Source organism: Rutilus rutilus (genome assembly GCF_951802725.1).
Source record: "Rutilus rutilus genome assembly, chromosome: 4".
In the NCBI taxonomy this organism is placed as follows: Eukaryota; Metazoa; Chordata; class Actinopteri; order Cypriniformes; family Leuciscidae; genus Rutilus; species Rutilus rutilus.
This window is the reverse complement of record NC_140212.1, coordinates 26,513,000-26,531,602: the sequence shown is the minus strand read 5'-3', so window position 1 is coordinate 26,531,602 and position 18,603 is coordinate 26,513,000. Positions and strand designations below refer to the sequence as shown.

General features: G+C 38.1%; 1 protein-coding gene across 3 annotated transcripts; it reads right to left on the bottom strand.

Annotated features, from left to right (window-relative positions):
- Positions 1–452: 452 nt before the first annotated feature.
- On the bottom strand, positions 453–17,765 carry LOC311289687 (piggyBac transposable element-derived protein 4-like). 3 transcript variants are annotated; one of them, XM_084407904.1, is made up of 3 exons: positions 17,696–17,762; positions 16,886–17,114; positions 453–1,530 (listed from the first exon to the last, which is right to left on the bottom strand). In XM_084407904.1, exons 2-3 carry the CDS (start codon positions 17,055–17,057, stop codon positions 707–709), a joined length of 996 nt encoding a protein of 331 aa, XP_084264030.1. In that variant the 5' UTR covers positions 17,058–17,114; positions 17,696–17,762; the 3' UTR covers positions 453–706. The 3 variants fall into 3 exon arrangements, with proteins under 3 accessions (XP_084264030.1, XP_084264032.1, XP_084264031.1); XM_084407906.1 differs by lacking the exon at positions 453–1,530 and adding an exon at positions 13,748–14,519 and having other exon boundaries at positions 17,696–17,765; XM_084407905.1 differs by lacking the exons at positions 453–1,530; positions 16,886–17,114; positions 17,696–17,762 and adding exons at positions 13,968–14,519; positions 14,683–15,688.
- Positions 17,766–18,603: the final 838 nt, after the last annotated feature.

The window sequence follows — 18,603 nt, the reverse complement described above, 5'->3', positions numbered from 1 at the left end:
ATAGAAGCCCTTTTTTCTGTGGGATTTAATATCATATTTGGATATTGGAATAATACATTAAGTAGCCTATCTTAGATGTACACACATTGTTCCTGTTTTTTTTTTTTTTTTTTTACTGGTTTCTAGGGGTTTCTTAATTTTAGACTAGTTGACCAGCACACATTATATGCAATGCAATATAATGCATGTCTTTCTTTTATATTTTTAGGGTGACAATTTTACCACCAGTCCAGGACTGTAGATGTACAATAGCGGTGCAAATTGTACATCTATGTATAATTGATGTGCATTGTCCCTGTCAAATAAACCTGAAATAAATAAATAAACAGGAAAGCTCAATTAAACAATACAACAACAAAAAAACAGACTGACTCTCGCTAGTGACCCTATATATGTAATAGTGTAAGTATATATTTTATCTGTGTAACAATAATTTAATCTGATGACTCAATAGGTGCAATTCACTTTATTTCACTCAAAATTACCACAGGCATAAAACAAAAAAGTATCAATGAATTTTACGATGAACATGACAGAATATGAAAGCTGAGACTTTCAGTAGGGGAAAAAAAGTAAAATAAAAATCTGATAAAAAAAAGTAAAACAATAAAATATCTTTTAAATAAAGTCTTACGGGTTTAGAACAACAGGAGGCCGAGTGAAATCTGAAACTCTTTCCTCAGTGATGACAGGTTTAAGGCTTCTCTCAAATGTGAATACTCATGTGCCTGTTAAAGCTTCCTTTTTGAGAAAAACTCTTTCCACACTGAGAGCATGTGTAAGGCTTCTCTCCAGTATGTATTCTCATGTGGCTCTCAAGGCTTCCTTTTTTAGTGAAACTTTTTTCACATTGTTGGCAGGTGAAAGGTTTATCTCCCGTATGAATTCTCATGTGAACTACAAGATTTCCTTGTTGATCAAAACTCTTTCCACACTGAGGGCATATGAATGGCTTTTCTCCAGTGTGAACTCTCATATGGACTTCAAGGTTTCCTTTTTTAGTGAAACTCTTATCACACTGTTGGCAGGTGAAAGGCTTCTCTCCAGTGTGAACTCTTATGTGGACTATAAGGTTTCTATTTTGATCAAAACCTTTTCCACAATGAGGGCATATGAAAGGCTTTTCTCCAGTGTGAATTCTCATGTGCCTGTTAAGGCTACCTTTTTGAATAAAACTTTTTCCACACTGATCACATGTGAAAGGCTTCTCTCCAGTATGAAGTCTCATGTGCCTTTTAAGGGTTCCTTTTTGAACAAAACTCGTTCCACACTGAGTGCAAATGAATGGCCTCTCTCCAGTGTGAATTCTCATGTGGACTCTAAGGTTTTTGTTTCGAATAAAACCCTTTCCACACTGTTGGCAGGTGAAATGACTTGTAGCTCCTGTCTGTTGAGCTCTTTTTTGTGAGGAAGTTTTTTCAGTCTGTGAGCAACTAAAGTCTCCAGTTATGAAATCATGATGTTTCTCATAATGATCTTTCTCTTCCATTTCATTCAGTTCTGGACTCTCCTCTTTCAGCTGCATCAGGTCTATGGCAAAAAGAGACCAATGCAAGTTAACCCCAGTTTAATAGCACCAAGCAACAGACATTAAAAACAATTAGACATGTAAAACATCAACACAAAAAAAAACATATAGGCTAGATCCTACCAACTACAGCCAAGAACAAACTACATCGGTGAAAAGGGGTGACACAAAATTTCAATAGGAAGAATCGTCGACAGCTCTGTCTAGTCTACAAAGTAAGTTTCACAAACAATCACACATGATACAAGAGTGATAGTGATACAGGAAATAATGGAAGATCAAGAGATTGGATTTCTTCCTGTTAAAAAAGGTAGCCCTCCAGAAACTTGCGATCCAAAGTCTTCGAAAAAGAAAAAAGAATAAGAAGGAGAGAATGGTTGCTTGCAGAAGCCAAGCTTGCTGATGTTTTTTTGCAGGTCTATGACTCTCCTCCCCATGAACATTCCCTTGCCCTGTATCTTGCTCTCTTATGGCTCGTTTCCACCAAGCGGTACGGTACAGTACAGTATGCAATTATTTCCATTTTGACTGTCAGAATTTGTGAGTGGTACCAACATACCGAACCGTACCACTTTTTTTGGGACCAGTTGATTGGTTTACAGAGAATCGTCACTTGTGCGTGCTACAAGGGGAATGACAACACAAGAGGCGCCATTTTTTACTATACAGTTGAAATACAATGCCATTGCAACAGTCTTCTTCTTGTGACAAACAGCCACATGCTGAGAAGCAAGAAAGAAAGACGTCGATCACTACACCACGCCTATCAAGTAAAGGTACTGTTGGTGTTGGAAACACAAGCTGGATCAGGATTTACCGTCCCGAATTGTACTGTACTGCACTGAACCTGTAGCGCTCAGTGGAAACGAGCCATTATTGGCTGTAGGTCATCATTTCCAGTCAAAATACATCTCATACTGCAGGACTCTGAGTTGTAGAAAGACCCAGATATTTATGAGCATGCTAAATATTTCACAGGAATCAGCGTCAGATCGTCTTTGATCGTACACATTATGCGATTTTCAGTCACTTGAACAAGCGCCGGTTTGCCTCAGATCTGGGGCATTTGTCAGTGATTTTAACAAAACTTTCTATAAGTGAAAATTGGGGCTAAAATCTTGGCGTGTATACCCAGAATAAGATCCTGAAAGTGGTGTTACATGTTATCTCAGAACATCTTGTTAATATTGTTAACTCTTTGCCTTCTTTAGGACATGGGTGTGCAATCCTGCTTCTGGAGGGCCACTGTCCTGCAAAGTTTAGCTCCATCCCCAATTAAACACACCTGAACCAGCTAATCAAGGTCTTACTAGACATACTAGAAATATCTAGGCTAGTGAGTTGAGGCAAGTTGTAGCTACCTCTGCAGGACAGTTTGGACACCCCAGCTTTAGGAGATGTTCCAATTACTTTAAGCTGGCAGTTATCAAACCCCCTTTAAACCGATTCTCCTGAGTCAAGCTTTTTTATGTCTAAAATATGTTTTGCAGAGTTATAGTATTTGGGAACAATTTCAGTCTTGATTTAAACCCCATTGTAGCACTGAAACGAAAACGAAATAATTAAAATTACATCTCTCTTCTAGTGCTATTAGTTCCCTTTCAAATTATCTACCATCTCTTGGAAACCGTCCCAATGCTCATTCCCTTCAGACATAAAGAAAATGGATTAGGTCTGCGTCATGTCATCCAGCCTGTAGCCACTTACCTCAGCAGCGCACTCTATTATCTATTTCATAAACAGAAAGGATTGGGTGGCTTTGAGAGTAGCTAGATGGCATTCCAGCTGGATCTAGCGGAGGAAGAGCTATTTTTTGGCCGGGCAATTTGCACTACATCGAGGCAGTATGCGTCATCCCGTCATGCATGTTTGATCGACCAATCCGAACAGTCTAACTTGGCTCAGGGGCTTTCTCGCCCTTGGTCCAGTTGGTGCTACAAGTGTGGGCGAGTCTTCTTCTCCTCCTCCTTTGGAGACGTGGATAAAGGATGACTTGGGGAGGAATTGGTCAAGATTCTGCTGTCTGACTTGAAACGACCGCCTTCCGTTGGATTCTTTGAAAGGGCCTGAGCATCCAATCGGGTCAATTAGTGGACTGCCGGACGGTTGGGGAGTTACCAGGGAAGTGTGTGAGTGTAAAGCGTTCTGCTACCCCCACACTTTCGGGAGGGCAGCAGAGATGGTGACGTCGATGAGTTTGGATCCCGTCCATTGCTTGGAGCTCGGGTTAGCCAAATTCAAGTTCTTCCCACACATCAAATACTGGGATGAGAAACGGACCCAGAAGGCCCTGTGGAACTTCAAAGATTTCATTGAGTCCCAGTCATGTTCCGGCAGCAGCCTACCGCGGAGATATGTGTGCGAAAATTGAGAAGTTGGACCTGTCCTTCTCCCGAAACCTCACTAAATATCGCGAGCATGGGATACCGTCTACCAAAGGGCATGCCGAAAGAGAGAATGATGACTGTTCTGGCCTTCCTCAGCTGCGTGTGGATAATCCGGAATGCCAACTAGTGTTATTCCAAAATCTGGCAGAGCTTTATTTTTTCACTCAACATTGTTTCAGTAGCTGAAGCTATGCAGAAACTCCTAACTCCAAGGTGGGATCCTCCATTATAAGGTGGTGCTAAACGTCATTCTCTTAGAATCTTTCTCCTTCAAACAGCTACGTTGTCAAGTAAAGTCAAATCACCTTCATTTATATAGCGCTTTTAAAATGAGAACTCCGGTCAATTTTAACATTGAGCTAATTTTTTGGTACATTTGGAGTGCTGTCAGTACAGAGAACAACGCCAAAAATCGGTGTTGCCTACACCGTGTTATCCTCTTTTTAAAATTTGCACCCTGTTGACTTCAATGGGGCAAGTTTTAAACCTGCTTTTAGCCTCTTAACATCCTTGATGTGTCATTACAAGTGCACAGGTCATGTGAGTGATTCCTTCGGAGTGAACGCGGGTGAATCTGACTGCATCAACAGGGTGCAAATTTTAAAACGAGGATAACACGGTGTAGGCAACACCGATTTTTGTCATTGTTCTCTGTACTGACAGCACTCCAAATGTACAAAAAAATGAGCTCAATGTTAAAATTGACCGGAGTTCTCCTTTAACAATATAGATTGTTTCAAAGCAGCTTTACAGTAATAGGAATAGGAAATAATAGGAAATTAAAGTAACAGAGATTGTTTTGGCTTTACAGCAGCTCTAGAATAAAGTGTTTGTCCAGCTAAAGTTAGTTTTAATTGATTCACTTCCGTTGCAAAGATCATTAGTTATTAACTTAGGGGGCCCTAACATTACGCCGTTCTAACAGAAACCCCTTAATGCGCTCCGGCCCACTCATCCACACTACAACAGTGCCTGGAGGCGCAAGAACGCAAACCTTGGGGGAAAAAAAAGGAAAAAATTATCTCTGCGCAAACTTCAAAAACGCAAACCTGTGAAACCGTTGACGGTGTGCACATGCGTATTACGTGGTTTAGTCTATAGGTATGCGCATTTGAATATATGTGCGCAGGCCTGTAGTCTTTCTTTACAAACTGACCTCAATAAATTACTTGGCCGGCCTTAATTTATAATACAGAATTATTTATCGCTTCCATATAACCATGTGAACTGGAATTATTTTGACAACGTTTTATCTGTAGAGGTAAAGGGAAGGGAAGGAGGCCTTCACAGGGGAGAGACTAGTTGATACTTCAGGAGTGCGTTGTCTTCATGAAGCCATCTACAGCTCATCGTTGAATTGCCTTTCCAGAGGATGATCCCCAACGCTGCTCACCTGCAGAATTCCAGTGAGGATAACATTTTCCTTTTATAATTATTGCATCTCAATGATGCCCTCCTGTAATGAACAAACATGCCAAAGTCTGTCTGTTTGCCCTCAACCAAAAAGGGTTATGGCTGTATAACTGTCAGTGATATGAGTGCCAAGAGCAATGGCCAGCTCCACCGGTGCACTCTCGCTCTTTCTCTGCACAGTGCTCTGCATAACGTTGTCTAGCTCCGCCTCAGCCCCTTGCATTAACCCTTTCACATGCAAGTTCCAAATTTGCTGTATGGTTCCCCAGCGTAGTTTTTGTAGCGTTATTTCAATCCACTATCAAATGATTCTGCAGAATAAGCAGTGAGCCTGTCACATGACTCCACAGTCATTTGATACTTCACCGCTGGAGGGCCTGGAGGAGAGCATGTAGGTAATTTAGGACGTTTAGCTCTGTTTTCACTTACAAATTGAGGTCGACTGATATGGGTTTTTCTCTGGCCGATGCCGATATTTAGAAATCAGGGCAGCCAATAGACGATTAATTTTTTTTTTTGGAGATGATATGTTTGGCTGGTTTGCTTTTTTTTATCTCATAAAATCTAACAGTTAAGTAAAAAGACGTGATACAGAAAACTGCTTAAATTAAACACTTATTGAACAACACAAGCCTCTCCAATCAGTGCACTTGTATAATTTTAATTAAAAATAATGTATACGTTAAATATTAAATACACAAAACAGGTAATCAAAAATCTAGATCTTGTCAAATAAACTTTTGGATGAAAAAAGTTTAAGTGCACAAAATTGTCCATCGGTCCTCATATCAGCATGAAAAACTAGTTTTATTCAATGGATTATATAGAAACCTCGAAAGCGAGCCAAGAGCGCTCCCTTTACAATCACTAAAACGCTGTCGCTTTGTCAGTTTATCACGATCTCATAAAGTTCCGTTATGATCAGTGAAGCTGCCAACAATGCACAATACATCTCTTACTTACATCATGTCTACACTTTAGCTGCGTCCCAAATGACGCACTATGCACTATGTACGAATCTGTGTAGTGTATGAATTTTATAAGGTTATTTTGTCACTCAACATCGGAGTCTGATGCCCCTCCCCTCGGCTACGTAATTAAAGCTGCGACATTTGAGTGCATGAAGTGTCAAACATTCCAACACTTTGATTTTTCCATTAATTTAGTGCATCATCCAGGTATTTAAAGTGCACTTTTTCTTTTTGGAATTTTCAGTGTGAACACACTACTTTCACTATTTACACTTAAAAACATAATTGAATAGTGCATAAGTATGCGAATTGGGATGCACCATTTGTTTGTTAATGAGAGGTTTCGCAAGCCTGCTTAACTCAACACTGAATGCTCCGGCGTTTTGAGCGGTTAGACTCTGAATAACTTAAACGCCTCTGATTGACCATTGCGTTAAAAAAATCAACAACTATGTCTGTGATTGGCTACATTGTTCACCACTGCAAAAACACGTTAAAAATAGTGAATAAGGCACGGCTGCATAGGATGAGTTGCTCCGTCTCACACGCAGCCTCAGAGGGACAGAAATTCTCCGGTACACTGTAAAAAAATGTATTACCATTTTTCCAGCATACTGTGCTTTTTGAGTCACATATATTAGGAATTGTGAATAACTGTGAATCTACATAAAAATACATGTTAATCCAACAAAATTCTCCAAAATGTCACAGCTACATGTTAAACAAAGTTTTCTGGATAAACTTTTTTATGTTGAACGCAATGCTAAGATCTAAATAGTTTGCGCATGCGTGATGAGCAAGAACATCGCGCCAAATGCACAGGGTTTCCCTTCTCCATTTTGTTTTTTAGCTCCTCATTTTATCGATGGCATGTTGGAGTTCGCTCATCCTGACTCTTCGAGGATCTAAATATTGCCCTAAGGCTGTAGGTGAGTATTAATATTACTTTGAATTTCATGCATTCAATGAGTCGTATATATTCCCGAGCTGACGGTGTGTTATTCAGTGTTGATTTCGTTGACGAATAATTTTCGTCACCGACATTTTTCACAGACGAAAACGAGACGATAACTAAATAAAAAAATAGTTTTGAATGGAAAAACCTATGACGAAAATCTATTGAAATTTTCATTAACAAATAAAAACTAGACGAAAATGTTAGATATGGACGATTTGGGAAGATAGTCAGAATATGTCCTGCGTTTGTGGTAGATGCCTGTGGGCAGGACATTGGCATGCGCTTAAAGGGATACTTCACCTCTGGAAAGATAAATGTGTATTTAAAATGGGTCATTTATGTAGAAGAAATGTGAAATTATTTTTTAATTTGGAGCTTTCTAGACTGAGAAAAGCCAGAAAATGTATTTTTGGCTTATGTGGATGAAAGACAACAACTCCCAGAATGCACTTGCTTCGCTGCCCTAGGAGGCCACTCCCAAGCCATGCCTACCGGTAAGAGAGCGCAGCAGTTAAACAACAAGGCTTAGCTACTAGTGAGTCTCCGTGACGACTCGAGTCTACCCGGGATTTCGAGATCGCCCAAAATGTCCGGGATTCGGCTTTTGCGTTCTACAGTCGCCATTCATTATGTTTACTGTGGCGAGCAGGACGAGACTGAGGGCTGTGGGAGAACGATGAGAGGCCGGTGGCGTGATTACTGATGAGCGACACCTGTGAGACGCACCGGTCTCGTATCTCTCACGGAGGAGCGGGAATTTTCTTAGCAATGTTAAAACGCACATCAACCGATCACTTGTTTAGCGTTCATGTAAACACTACATTCAGATTCACCAATCGGAATGAATTCAGTTAGATTGAAACAAAAGGTGTGCATGTAAACAATGAATGGCGACTGCAGAAAGCAAAAGCCGAATCCCAGACATTTTGGACGATCTCGACGGCCGGACATGTCCGGGAAAAAGAGGATGGTACCCTACTACTCAGCTTTCTCCTACTACTCAGCTTTCTCCTACTATTCAGCTTTCTCCACAGAACAAGAGCCTGCTAGCTTAGCTTCCAAAGAAAGACGGCTGACACTATGTGTACATTCTGTGAGTGAGATCCCACCCCCTATGGGCGGGTTGAAAACATGCGGGTCAGCCCCTACTACTGGCTGTAGTCTTTAGCCTCTGGCCAAAAAATCCTCCGATGACGCAAAATGACGATTTTTGCGTCATTGGAGGATTTTTTCCAGACAAAAAATACATAAATCTCTCGTCTCAGGAGGATATGAGGGTAGAAAGCACGGTAATTCAAAAATACTACAGGTTTTCTACTAATACAAAGCTTAATGCTAAATCCTGAAGTATCCCTTTAATGCATGTCTCATAAAACATTAAAAAAATGTAACGCTAAACATCTGGGAGAAAGAGAAGAGCAGACATATGGATAGATCTGAATAAGAGTGATTACGCAAAAGAGAGCTGTATTCGGTACGGTTTTCTGCGAGCACACACCCAAAGCTGCAGCCGTGCACTTAGAAAGCTATATAGTGCGCGAGTTCTGAATTGAGCTCTCTTTCGCGTCTGAATGGACAAATACACACAATATTGTCTATATGTCCGTTTTTGGAGTGCAATCACTTAAACGCAGTCACTTATGTCTTTATAGAACATTGTGAGAATATTGGATGTGCGTTTGGTGCAATTGGATCCGCACATTCTGTCTTAAAGTAACAGTACGTAATAAACTTAGTACCACCTGTGCCCTTAATATTAATCAAACAACTAAAGAAAAAGAGAAAACCATTCACAGCATTTACAAGGATCAAGTATATATAATGTATACGAATAAAAATAATGCTTGAAAGAATAACGAATGATGTATGCAAGTTGTTATAAAGAATGCATATATCATTCATTAAAAAGAAGACTGAGTTCTACTTTAGTAGAAGTGGTTTCATTTAATTTAAGATATTTTATGTCACAGCAGTTAAAATCTATGTCTGTATTGCTTGTTAAAACTTTAAAAGCATTCATATTAACAGGTTAATAGATGTTTTCTCTGGGAGCAATATAATGGTTTTGGAAATTTTAGAGAAATTCTAAATTAATGCATTTCAATTTAATTAAACCCATTAGATTTTAGTCGACTAAAATCGTGTTGTATTTTGTCACCTAAACTAGACTAAAACTAAAACAATTCAGATGACTAAAATATGACTAAAACTAAATGGCATTTTAGTCAAAAGACTATGACTAAAACTAAATAGAAATTTGCTGTCAAAATTAACACTGGTGTTATAATAATTATTGTGTAAGGTTCAAATTCAAATAGCTAAATAGAGGATAATCCATGCATAATTTTAACTACGTTAAGTCTTCACTCATATGTTGGTTGTAATTATAATTATACATTAAAAGACATATCATGGAAGCACATTTGCTATCAACATAATTTTTTAATGTAACGTTAGGGCTTGTGGCTAACTTTTTTTTTATGTTTGTGTCACTGTTCAGAGAAAGATTAACTCATTAAAGTTCTCTAGACGCAGATTATCGTAAATTCGATCATTTCAATTAAGTGATCAGGACCCCAGCGCAAATTCAGTATATTATCCCGCTTCTGTTAAATAATATTGCTTGCCAAGGATTAAATAATAAATAATTGTACACATGATAAAGTTTCACTACAATAGCCAAGACAAACTAAACTGAAATTAGCGAGTAATATGTATGTTTACTATAATGAGTATTAAAGTCCTTTGTTGTTAGTTAAGGTTCTTTTTTTTTTGTTTCAAGGTGGCGCTGATTAGCTGATTGTCTATCTGTTCTGCGCATTTGTGAAGAAGACTACATGGATGCACTCCTAGAAAGACTTGATGAAAGGGTAAGTTCAATTTCAGTGTTTTGATGGTTTGATCTGTATTACTTTGGCTGATGATAAATACAGTTTTGAATACTTTGGCTATTCGGTTGTTTCTTTTGTTATGTTTATCAAGACGACAGACATAGTTAATCACAGGAAGACTGCTGCTTTGGAAGGCCTTCCTGTGTTTCTTCGTGAGAACCCAACCGAGCTATTCAAGAAGTGTAAAGTATGTATTAAAGACTTTAAAAGGCTAAAAGGGTTAGTTTACCCAAAAATGCAAGTTCTGTCATGAATTACTCACGGTCAAGTCATTCCAAACATGCAAGACTTTTGTTGATCTTCAAAACACAAATGAAGATATTTGTAATAAAATCAGAGATGTCTGTCCCTCTATTGACAGCTACGCAACTACCACTTTCAAGACCCAGAAAGGTAGTAAAAACATTGAAGTAGTCCATGTGACTACAGTGGTTTAACGTAAATTTTGTAAAGTTACGCTAAAAACTTATGAGAAAAACAAATTAAAAATGTCTTTATTCACAAAAAATAAATCTCGCAACGCACCTTCATGAGAGCACGATGACGTATGCGTGTTGTTGACGCAAGAGCAGTGTTCTCACCCATCCTGGAAGCACCAATTTTAAAAAACAAACCAAAACCTAACGAAGCTTGCATCTGCAGCGCTTCCAGATGAGAACGTCTGCTCTCACGTCAACATAACACACATGCGACATGGTGATCTTATGAACGTGCATTGGAGATTTATATTTTGTGGATAAAGACGTCTGTGGCAAGGTTAAAAATGGTCTGTGGTTTAAAAGCACACTGGTTATCAGAGACGAGAGCGAGATCACAACTTTATGTATTTTCCGGGTCCAGCTGATAGACAGACACACACGTTGTCACGTCTCTAGGCTGAAGAAAGCGCACAATGAATGAATACCAGGAAAACAAAGTATTTAATAGCAAATTTGGAAATATTAAGACGTTCACTCAAACAGAAACAGAAACAATAACCAACCAGGACTAACTGAACAGAGGGAAACTAAATACAGACACAAATCAACAATGATGAGGTGAGCACAGGTGACACGGATGATTAAGACGATGAACAGGTGGGTAATTGAGGGAGTGAGTTCAGGTGTGAAGACACAAGGGATTCTGGGAAGTGTAGTGCAGACGAAGACAGAGTGGAGCAGACGATGACTGTGACATTACTCCCCCCTCCCGCTAGGCGCGAACCGCGCCGTAGAAGGCAGAACACGGGAGGGGGGGTGGCCATCCTGGAGTCTGTGACCGGAGGGTGGACAGGGATCGTGGGATCGCCGACCACGGCAGAGCAGGCCGAGGAGGTGGCCATGGCGAAGCAGGAGACCATCCCTCGGGCGGTCCAGGCGGGGCATGACGCTCACAGACTCTGGCTTGGCGGGCATGACGCTCAGTCTCAGGCTCGGCTGGACTGGCGTGAAGTGCAGGCTCGGCTGGACTGATTATGGGGAGTTCCGGTTCAGTGAAGAAGTCGATTAGATTAGTTTCCTTAGAACCTTGGAACAGCGACGGGAGGTGTGATTGGGAGATCAAACTAGATAAGGAGATCGGGCAACAAATGGATGTTGGTGAGGCATAATTGGTGCCTGTTGATTAAGTTTCCAAGCATTCTATTGTTGGTTAAAAACAAGTTTTATACAATGTTTAAAATGGACAGTTTTACTTCAAAGATGCTCAAAGATGCAGTGTTGTGGATACTTTTTTTGTTGCTGTTCTTAATTCTAGCTAAAACAGATTTGCAGCTCTTTTACAATGAAACACACTGCACTCTCTTATTGATAATTTTTCAAATAGTAAAACTGTTTAGTCTGTTTTATTAAAAAAATGAATCATTTATGCTGCGATGTAAAAAATTTTTTAATTGCTAATGAATATCACAAAACCAAATTGCATGATACTTTTTTCTTTCTTTTTTTTTTTGCAAATTCAGTGCAGTTTGATATTGTTTGAATGTTTATGGATCTGGCATTGACTTGTTTGCCTATGCTTTTTTTCTAAAGGCATTTTAAGCAAATTTGGACAAGTATTTCCATGTCTACATTTTATTTAAATTGTTCATTAAAGGGATAGTAAAATGAAATTAAATGGAAACAATTCTGTCAACATTTACTCACCCTTATATTGTTCCAAACCTGTATGAGTTTCTTTCCTCTGCTGAACCCAAATGAAGATATTTTAAAGAATTTTGGTAACCAGACAGTTGACCGTAGCCTTTGACTTCCATCCGTATTTTTTTTTCCTACCATGGAAGTCAATGGGTGCCGTCAACTGTCTGGTTACCAAAATTCTTTAAAATATCTTCATTTGTGTTCAGCAGAGGAAAGAAACTCGCACAGGTTTGGAACAACATGAGGGGTGAGTAAATGTTGACAGAATTTTTTAATTTCTGGGTGACTATCCCTTTAAGATTTCAATAACATTTCACTACATTCTTAATGCAATTGTTACAATGAATGAAATAAACTGATAAAGGAATAAGTCCATGCTTGTCATTTGTAAATAGATGTAAAATCACTATATATATATATAAAAAAGGATAGTGTGCTGACTTTATTTTACCAATTAAACTTTTTACATCCAGGAAACAGAAAAAAAAACACAATTATCTCAACAATAGTAATAGTTTTTTCAGTTGCTGTGACAAGAATATATTTATTCACAAAATACAACAATCAAAATTGCATGAACGAACAAATTTACGTTGGCTAAACAAAGTATTATTACTGGGAAGAACTAAAAAATAATTGTTGAGACAACTCAAAAGTCTTACTGCATCAAGTTGCCTTATATTTTTATGTTTTCTCAACTATTTATTTTTTACAGTGTACAGAAACAGAATTGATAACATCGGAGCTTATATACGCAGGCTACTAAAATAATTTAGCCACTAGGCTTGTTGCCATGTTCCACAACAACGCTTATCTGTGAAACGCGGGTGAAAACGTAAAAATATTTTATCAGATGTGCCTTTCGTTTAGACGGCGACGGCGTTTTTGGGGCTTAAAAACGCAAAAAAGTGAAACCACCCTCCAGAGTGGAAATCTTAAAAACGCTCCACTGTTGCGTTCCCGTCTAAACGGTAAAACCGCAAAAGTCTGCTAGACAGTGAAGGCACCGATCAGTGCTTCACATTGCCACCTAGCCGCCTGGAGTGCATACTACATTGAATTTCACACACTTTTGCGTCACCATATGCACGCAGATTTCCCCCCCCCCATAACGCTCGTCTAAACGCAGAATAAAAAGTGATCACTTTTGCGTTTTCTCTTCAGATCGTTTCCGTATAAACGTAGCCTAAAACCACACAAAAATGAACTGCAAACATTTATAAACTTTAAAAACACATCAATCAACACTTTATGCAGATGTTTTATTTCAGTTTTACTTGCCCTGCATTTCATGAGCACACGAGGACTAGTTGGTGAGTAAATGTTTAAGTTTAGATTCAATCTGCCCACATTATTTGTAGACATGCATAGACTATACAAATGCATTAACAAAACGCAATTGTAATTCACTGACATCAGAGTTGATTTACTAATTTAATATTGCAATAGTGTGCTTTTGTACTGTTTCAGGTTTGTTTTTTGTTTTGTATTTTCACCGATTGTTGTAGCATGAAGCATAATACAAGTTGTATCTTTTACTTATTCACTATTAGCTGCTCAAATGCATTCAAATAAAGGGAAAGAGTGTACATGATGTCAAATATACACTGTGGGGTGGCTTTGCTTTGTTAGTAACAAGCATAATGTATTATAATCAGTTGTATTACAAATACTGAAAAGAGAAAAGCACAATGCATGAAATGGTGACCATATTCATTTAATGTCAACTATTTTAACATAGGGAACAAAACTATTTGTATAAAACTAAATGATTGATGAATGACAAAGTATTTACATATAAAACCTATCAATGCAAATATTTTAACAGGAATGATCGAGTAAAAAAAATGTTTTCCCTGAAACCAATTAAAACTTATTGAAAATTATGAAAATTATTTACATGCATTTTTTAGGACTGTCACTGGTGTTTTTTTGTTGTTGTTTTTTCAGTAATTTTTTAGAGTGTGGTACTCCTCGAAACATGGAGTAACACACAACGGTTTGTTGCATGGCACACACATGTACTTCGTGAGACGCCTCTTCTTGGTCTTCAGAGAGCTGGAGAGGCAGACCTTGCAGTGGCGTCTGGTCCTGCTGCCCTGAGCGATGGTCTGCGGGACTTTGGTGGGGAAATGCCTCGCTGTTAACCGCAGAGGAGTGTCCAGAGCAGGACGGCCCCCTTTGGGTGGGCCCTTGTCAAACTCCTCCAGCAGCATCAGGTTTGTCCTGAACTCCAGGGAAGAGATGACCTCTCCTGTGGATAGTAAATTACATTTGTGGGGAGTTAGAAAGAAAGTAGAGTGGTAAGTATATGACAGTATGGTTGTGGACTTGAACACAACACTTTAATGTGCATTGTAAATATGTGCATGAAATATAAGATATGGTTATTTTAGATGGCTGTGTAAAATTCTAACCTGACAGTTGGCGGTGAACAATGTGGCTGTTCAGCACAGCAGTGTCAAGTAGGTAAAAGAAGATCTTCTTGTACCACTTTGTTGTTTTCCACTCAAGAAAGCCTTTTACCATGTCAGCCCTGTTGACTGTCTTTTTGTTGTATTCAAGGACACAGTGAGGCTTGACCTTCCTCTCACCAGTATTAGAACATCTTTTATCGTGCCATTTTACATCTAGCTGTGTTCCGTTCTGTCTGCACTCAACTTGCCCTTTCGTCATTTTTCCAAGGCAAACTGGCATTCCTCTCCTGTTCTGCAGTAACGGGTCAGTGCTCCAGTAATCCCGGAGAGATGGTTTTCTGAGAACTCCCATCAGAAGAATTGCCACCAGGAACGAGTACATTTCTTTGATGGTAGTTGACACCCACCTTGCCATCTTTCCCTGCACCCCTGGTATCATCTTCTCCTGGAGTTCTGAGGCAAACCGGTTCGTTTCCTCCAACAAGCTCCTCTGTAAAAAACATCTTGAAGCTCTGGACCTTAATGGGAGATGCAGGAGGATTTTGCACTCCAGAATTCAAGCTGTCAAAGGTGAGACCCGGTCCAGGAGGGGTAAACTTACTGGTATCCGTCCAGTTAGAGCTCACCTACTCTGCTAAATTGGACGTTTCTCTACCTGGGTACCAGTTGTGGCAAAGAGACCAACATCATCACCCTTTCCAAGAGTCTGGAGGTTTCGCACTCGCCTTGCTGTCAAAATCTACCTCTTAATCAGAATTAAAAAAATATTTCTCTGATCTCATCTGTCCGTTTTATTCCTAAACATTTTGACAGAAATTTTGACAAATATATTTCCTCTGGTAATTGCACCGTCAATGTGTCTGAATGAACTGAGGTGAAAGTAGCGCTGACTTTGCTAAATTTAACCTTTAATTTAATATTCAACAATAATATTGATCTGCTTGCATTGACACCATTACATGAGAACTGAACTGAGCAGGAGGATGACATCACGGTTTACTCCAGAGCGGCTATATATATATAAATAAACTAAATTAATAACTTTTTACAACAAAAATGAAACATCACTGAACTTACTTAAGCTGGACTGTGACGCTATTTTCTCCTGGAAACAAACTTTGTTGCATTATTTTCCGGTTATCTCTGTAAAGCTGCTTTGAAACAATCTGTATTGTAAAAAGTGCTATATAAATAAATATGACTTGACATGGCTGAGGTAAATATTTAATTTAAATTCAATTTTTTAATACATTTCAATTAACATTAAATTAAATAACATTAAATGTAATCATATTACAATTCATGAATATATATTTTAAATTTATATTGTTATTATCTAGGGTAAGAGAGGGCTAAAGTTATAACCAGTTATGTTTGTTCACATTGCCATTTAGCACGGGTGTCGCACCGATTGCTTTTGTAATAGTGGCAGTATTATCAACAAGATCATCAATAAGCGGAAAGGTAAGTTCAAGGTTTCGCCATGTATGTTTATAGTAAAATGCAGTGTGGTGTCACATTATGGTCAGAGCAACCATGCCTATCTGGCCATCACAGCTTGCATAAAAGTGATTTGAATGTTTAGTCTTATGTCTAAAATCTTCGACTGATTGGAAATAAAAACATGATGAATGACTGAATCAAACAAAGTGGCATCTTGAAAGTCTTTATAATGATCATGTTAGTAAATCTATAACACGCGATGGGCACCATCATGTTAGTTCGTACCGCAATTCAGAGAATCGTATCTGTCAGATTTATAACAAGTAAATTCGTCCACTTCTCCCAAAATACATGAAATATGTGTTTGTGTTGGAGACTCATTGTTTATGGAAGAGAATTTATGCCTTGCAAAAATTCATAAAATTACATAGGAAAAATGATCCAGTTTTTAGGCAGTGTTTGTTGAGGTGTAAATAAATTTGTTTTAAGTGTTCCACTTGACATTCGTTTGAAGGTATTCGACGCAGGCTTTACAAAATTAAATTATGCATATTAAATTAGTTTCTTCAGATTTTAAGTAGGATTTTTTTTAAACCGAGCCACCCCTGAAAAAAAAACTGTCACTGCCCTTACAATTGAGCCACAGCTGTTTTGATGTAAAAATTCTGCTCACATCATATGAGCATATTAAAGGGGAAAAAACTATGCATGACCCATTTAAATGAAGCAGAAATCATGCAGCTTTGATAATGAAACCAACCTGTGTGTTCCTCAGTATCTTCAGGTTTCACTCTGAATGTTTCTTCAATATTCATATCTTCACTCTCTTCTTTAATAAACGCCATCTTTGTTTGTTCCTCAGTATCTTCTTCTTTCACTCTGAATACTTCTTCAATCCTGATGTCTTCACTCTCCTCTTTAAGAAGTGCCATCTTTATAATAGTGTCACGTGGATCTCAGTTGCTTCACCAGGAGTTTTTCTGTGTGTTCTGACAATTAAGATGAGAATAATTAACAGAAAGAAAAATGAATTCAAGCTCTGTGTGCATATCAGCTCTAGTTCAGTAGTTCAGTGCACTGGTAAGAGAGTCAGTCAGAGTGAGAGCTTATGGACTTAAAAAAAAAAAAACACTCTCAAAACTAACAAATTAATAAAAGAACACAAATTACAAAGATTCGAATTACAAAGACACTTTATTTTTAATTATTTAATAATGATTTGTATAGTGCATTTAACAGTCTACACTTTCATTAACACTGCAGTTATTTGTGTTTCTCGTTGCATTTACACAGTTTTGACCAGCATGTGTCGTCAGCGTCAATGATTCAAGCTCTTTGAAACAGTGAATAACTTTGCAAAGCTCCGTTTCTCCATTAATACTTGCCCAGTGCCAATACATTCACTATAGGGAGCGAAATTAAATGCACCTTTTCTGTTAAGCTTTACTCATATAAAAAATACCGTTCATTAATGTTAAAGCATGTTGGACTTAATAATAAGTAATTCATTTCTCTGTAAAACTGTCTACAGGGTTTATATCGATTTAAACACTTTAAATATAAAACAAACCTTTCTTCATTTGAATCACAGACGCAGAAACGCGACCCGGTGCAGCCTTATGACGTCATGTCATCATACCAAAATAAAAGTCTTCCACACACTCAACATATAGAAAACAATATATTCAAATTACTTTTCATCGATTCCCAAAGCAACCAATACCACTGAGTTTTTTTTTAGTGTGAACATGCTAATTCATAACCACAGAGCATTTGTGATATTTCCAGTCAAGGATAATGGTCTTCATATTAGATAGGATTATAAAGAACTTTGAATATATTACAAATAAATTTAAATTGATGCAGCAAGCAGACTGTTTTATGGAGCTTATGATATGATAAAATTATATTTAATTTGAATTGTGTAAATTTGAATTATTGACAAGTGTAATCTAACAAAATTTAATATTATGTGGAATTTAAATAGTTCTGAAATTGATTTTTTAAACGAATATTGAACATTTGAAATGTAACGAATTGATATGTTTTTATGGCTGAATTTTTTAGACATGTATTTTCAATTGTTAGACTGCAAATATCCAGTTTAAAAAAATTAATAAATTCAAAAAGGTCACAGATCATCCACAGGGAAGAGTAGAGGGTCTCAGAAAAGTCAACATTCTCTGGCATTAAATGTATTTATTTTATTAATATTGAGTATCAATTGATGTCAAACAAAATGGTGTGTGTTATTTTCACTGCCAACTACTTCCATAGTAAAGTCATTGTGCTTTCTCTCCGCACTGCCCAGTGCGTCCCGCAGCTCTTCCACACAGATTTTGAGAGTTGGCCAGCTAAGCAAAATATGCCAAAGTAGTAGACTAATGATAGTGTCCGGGAGAGGCGAGGTACATTCATATTTATGAAATAAACACTTGTAGCCTAGCCTATATTTCTCTTACATGTTAAGTAAGCCAT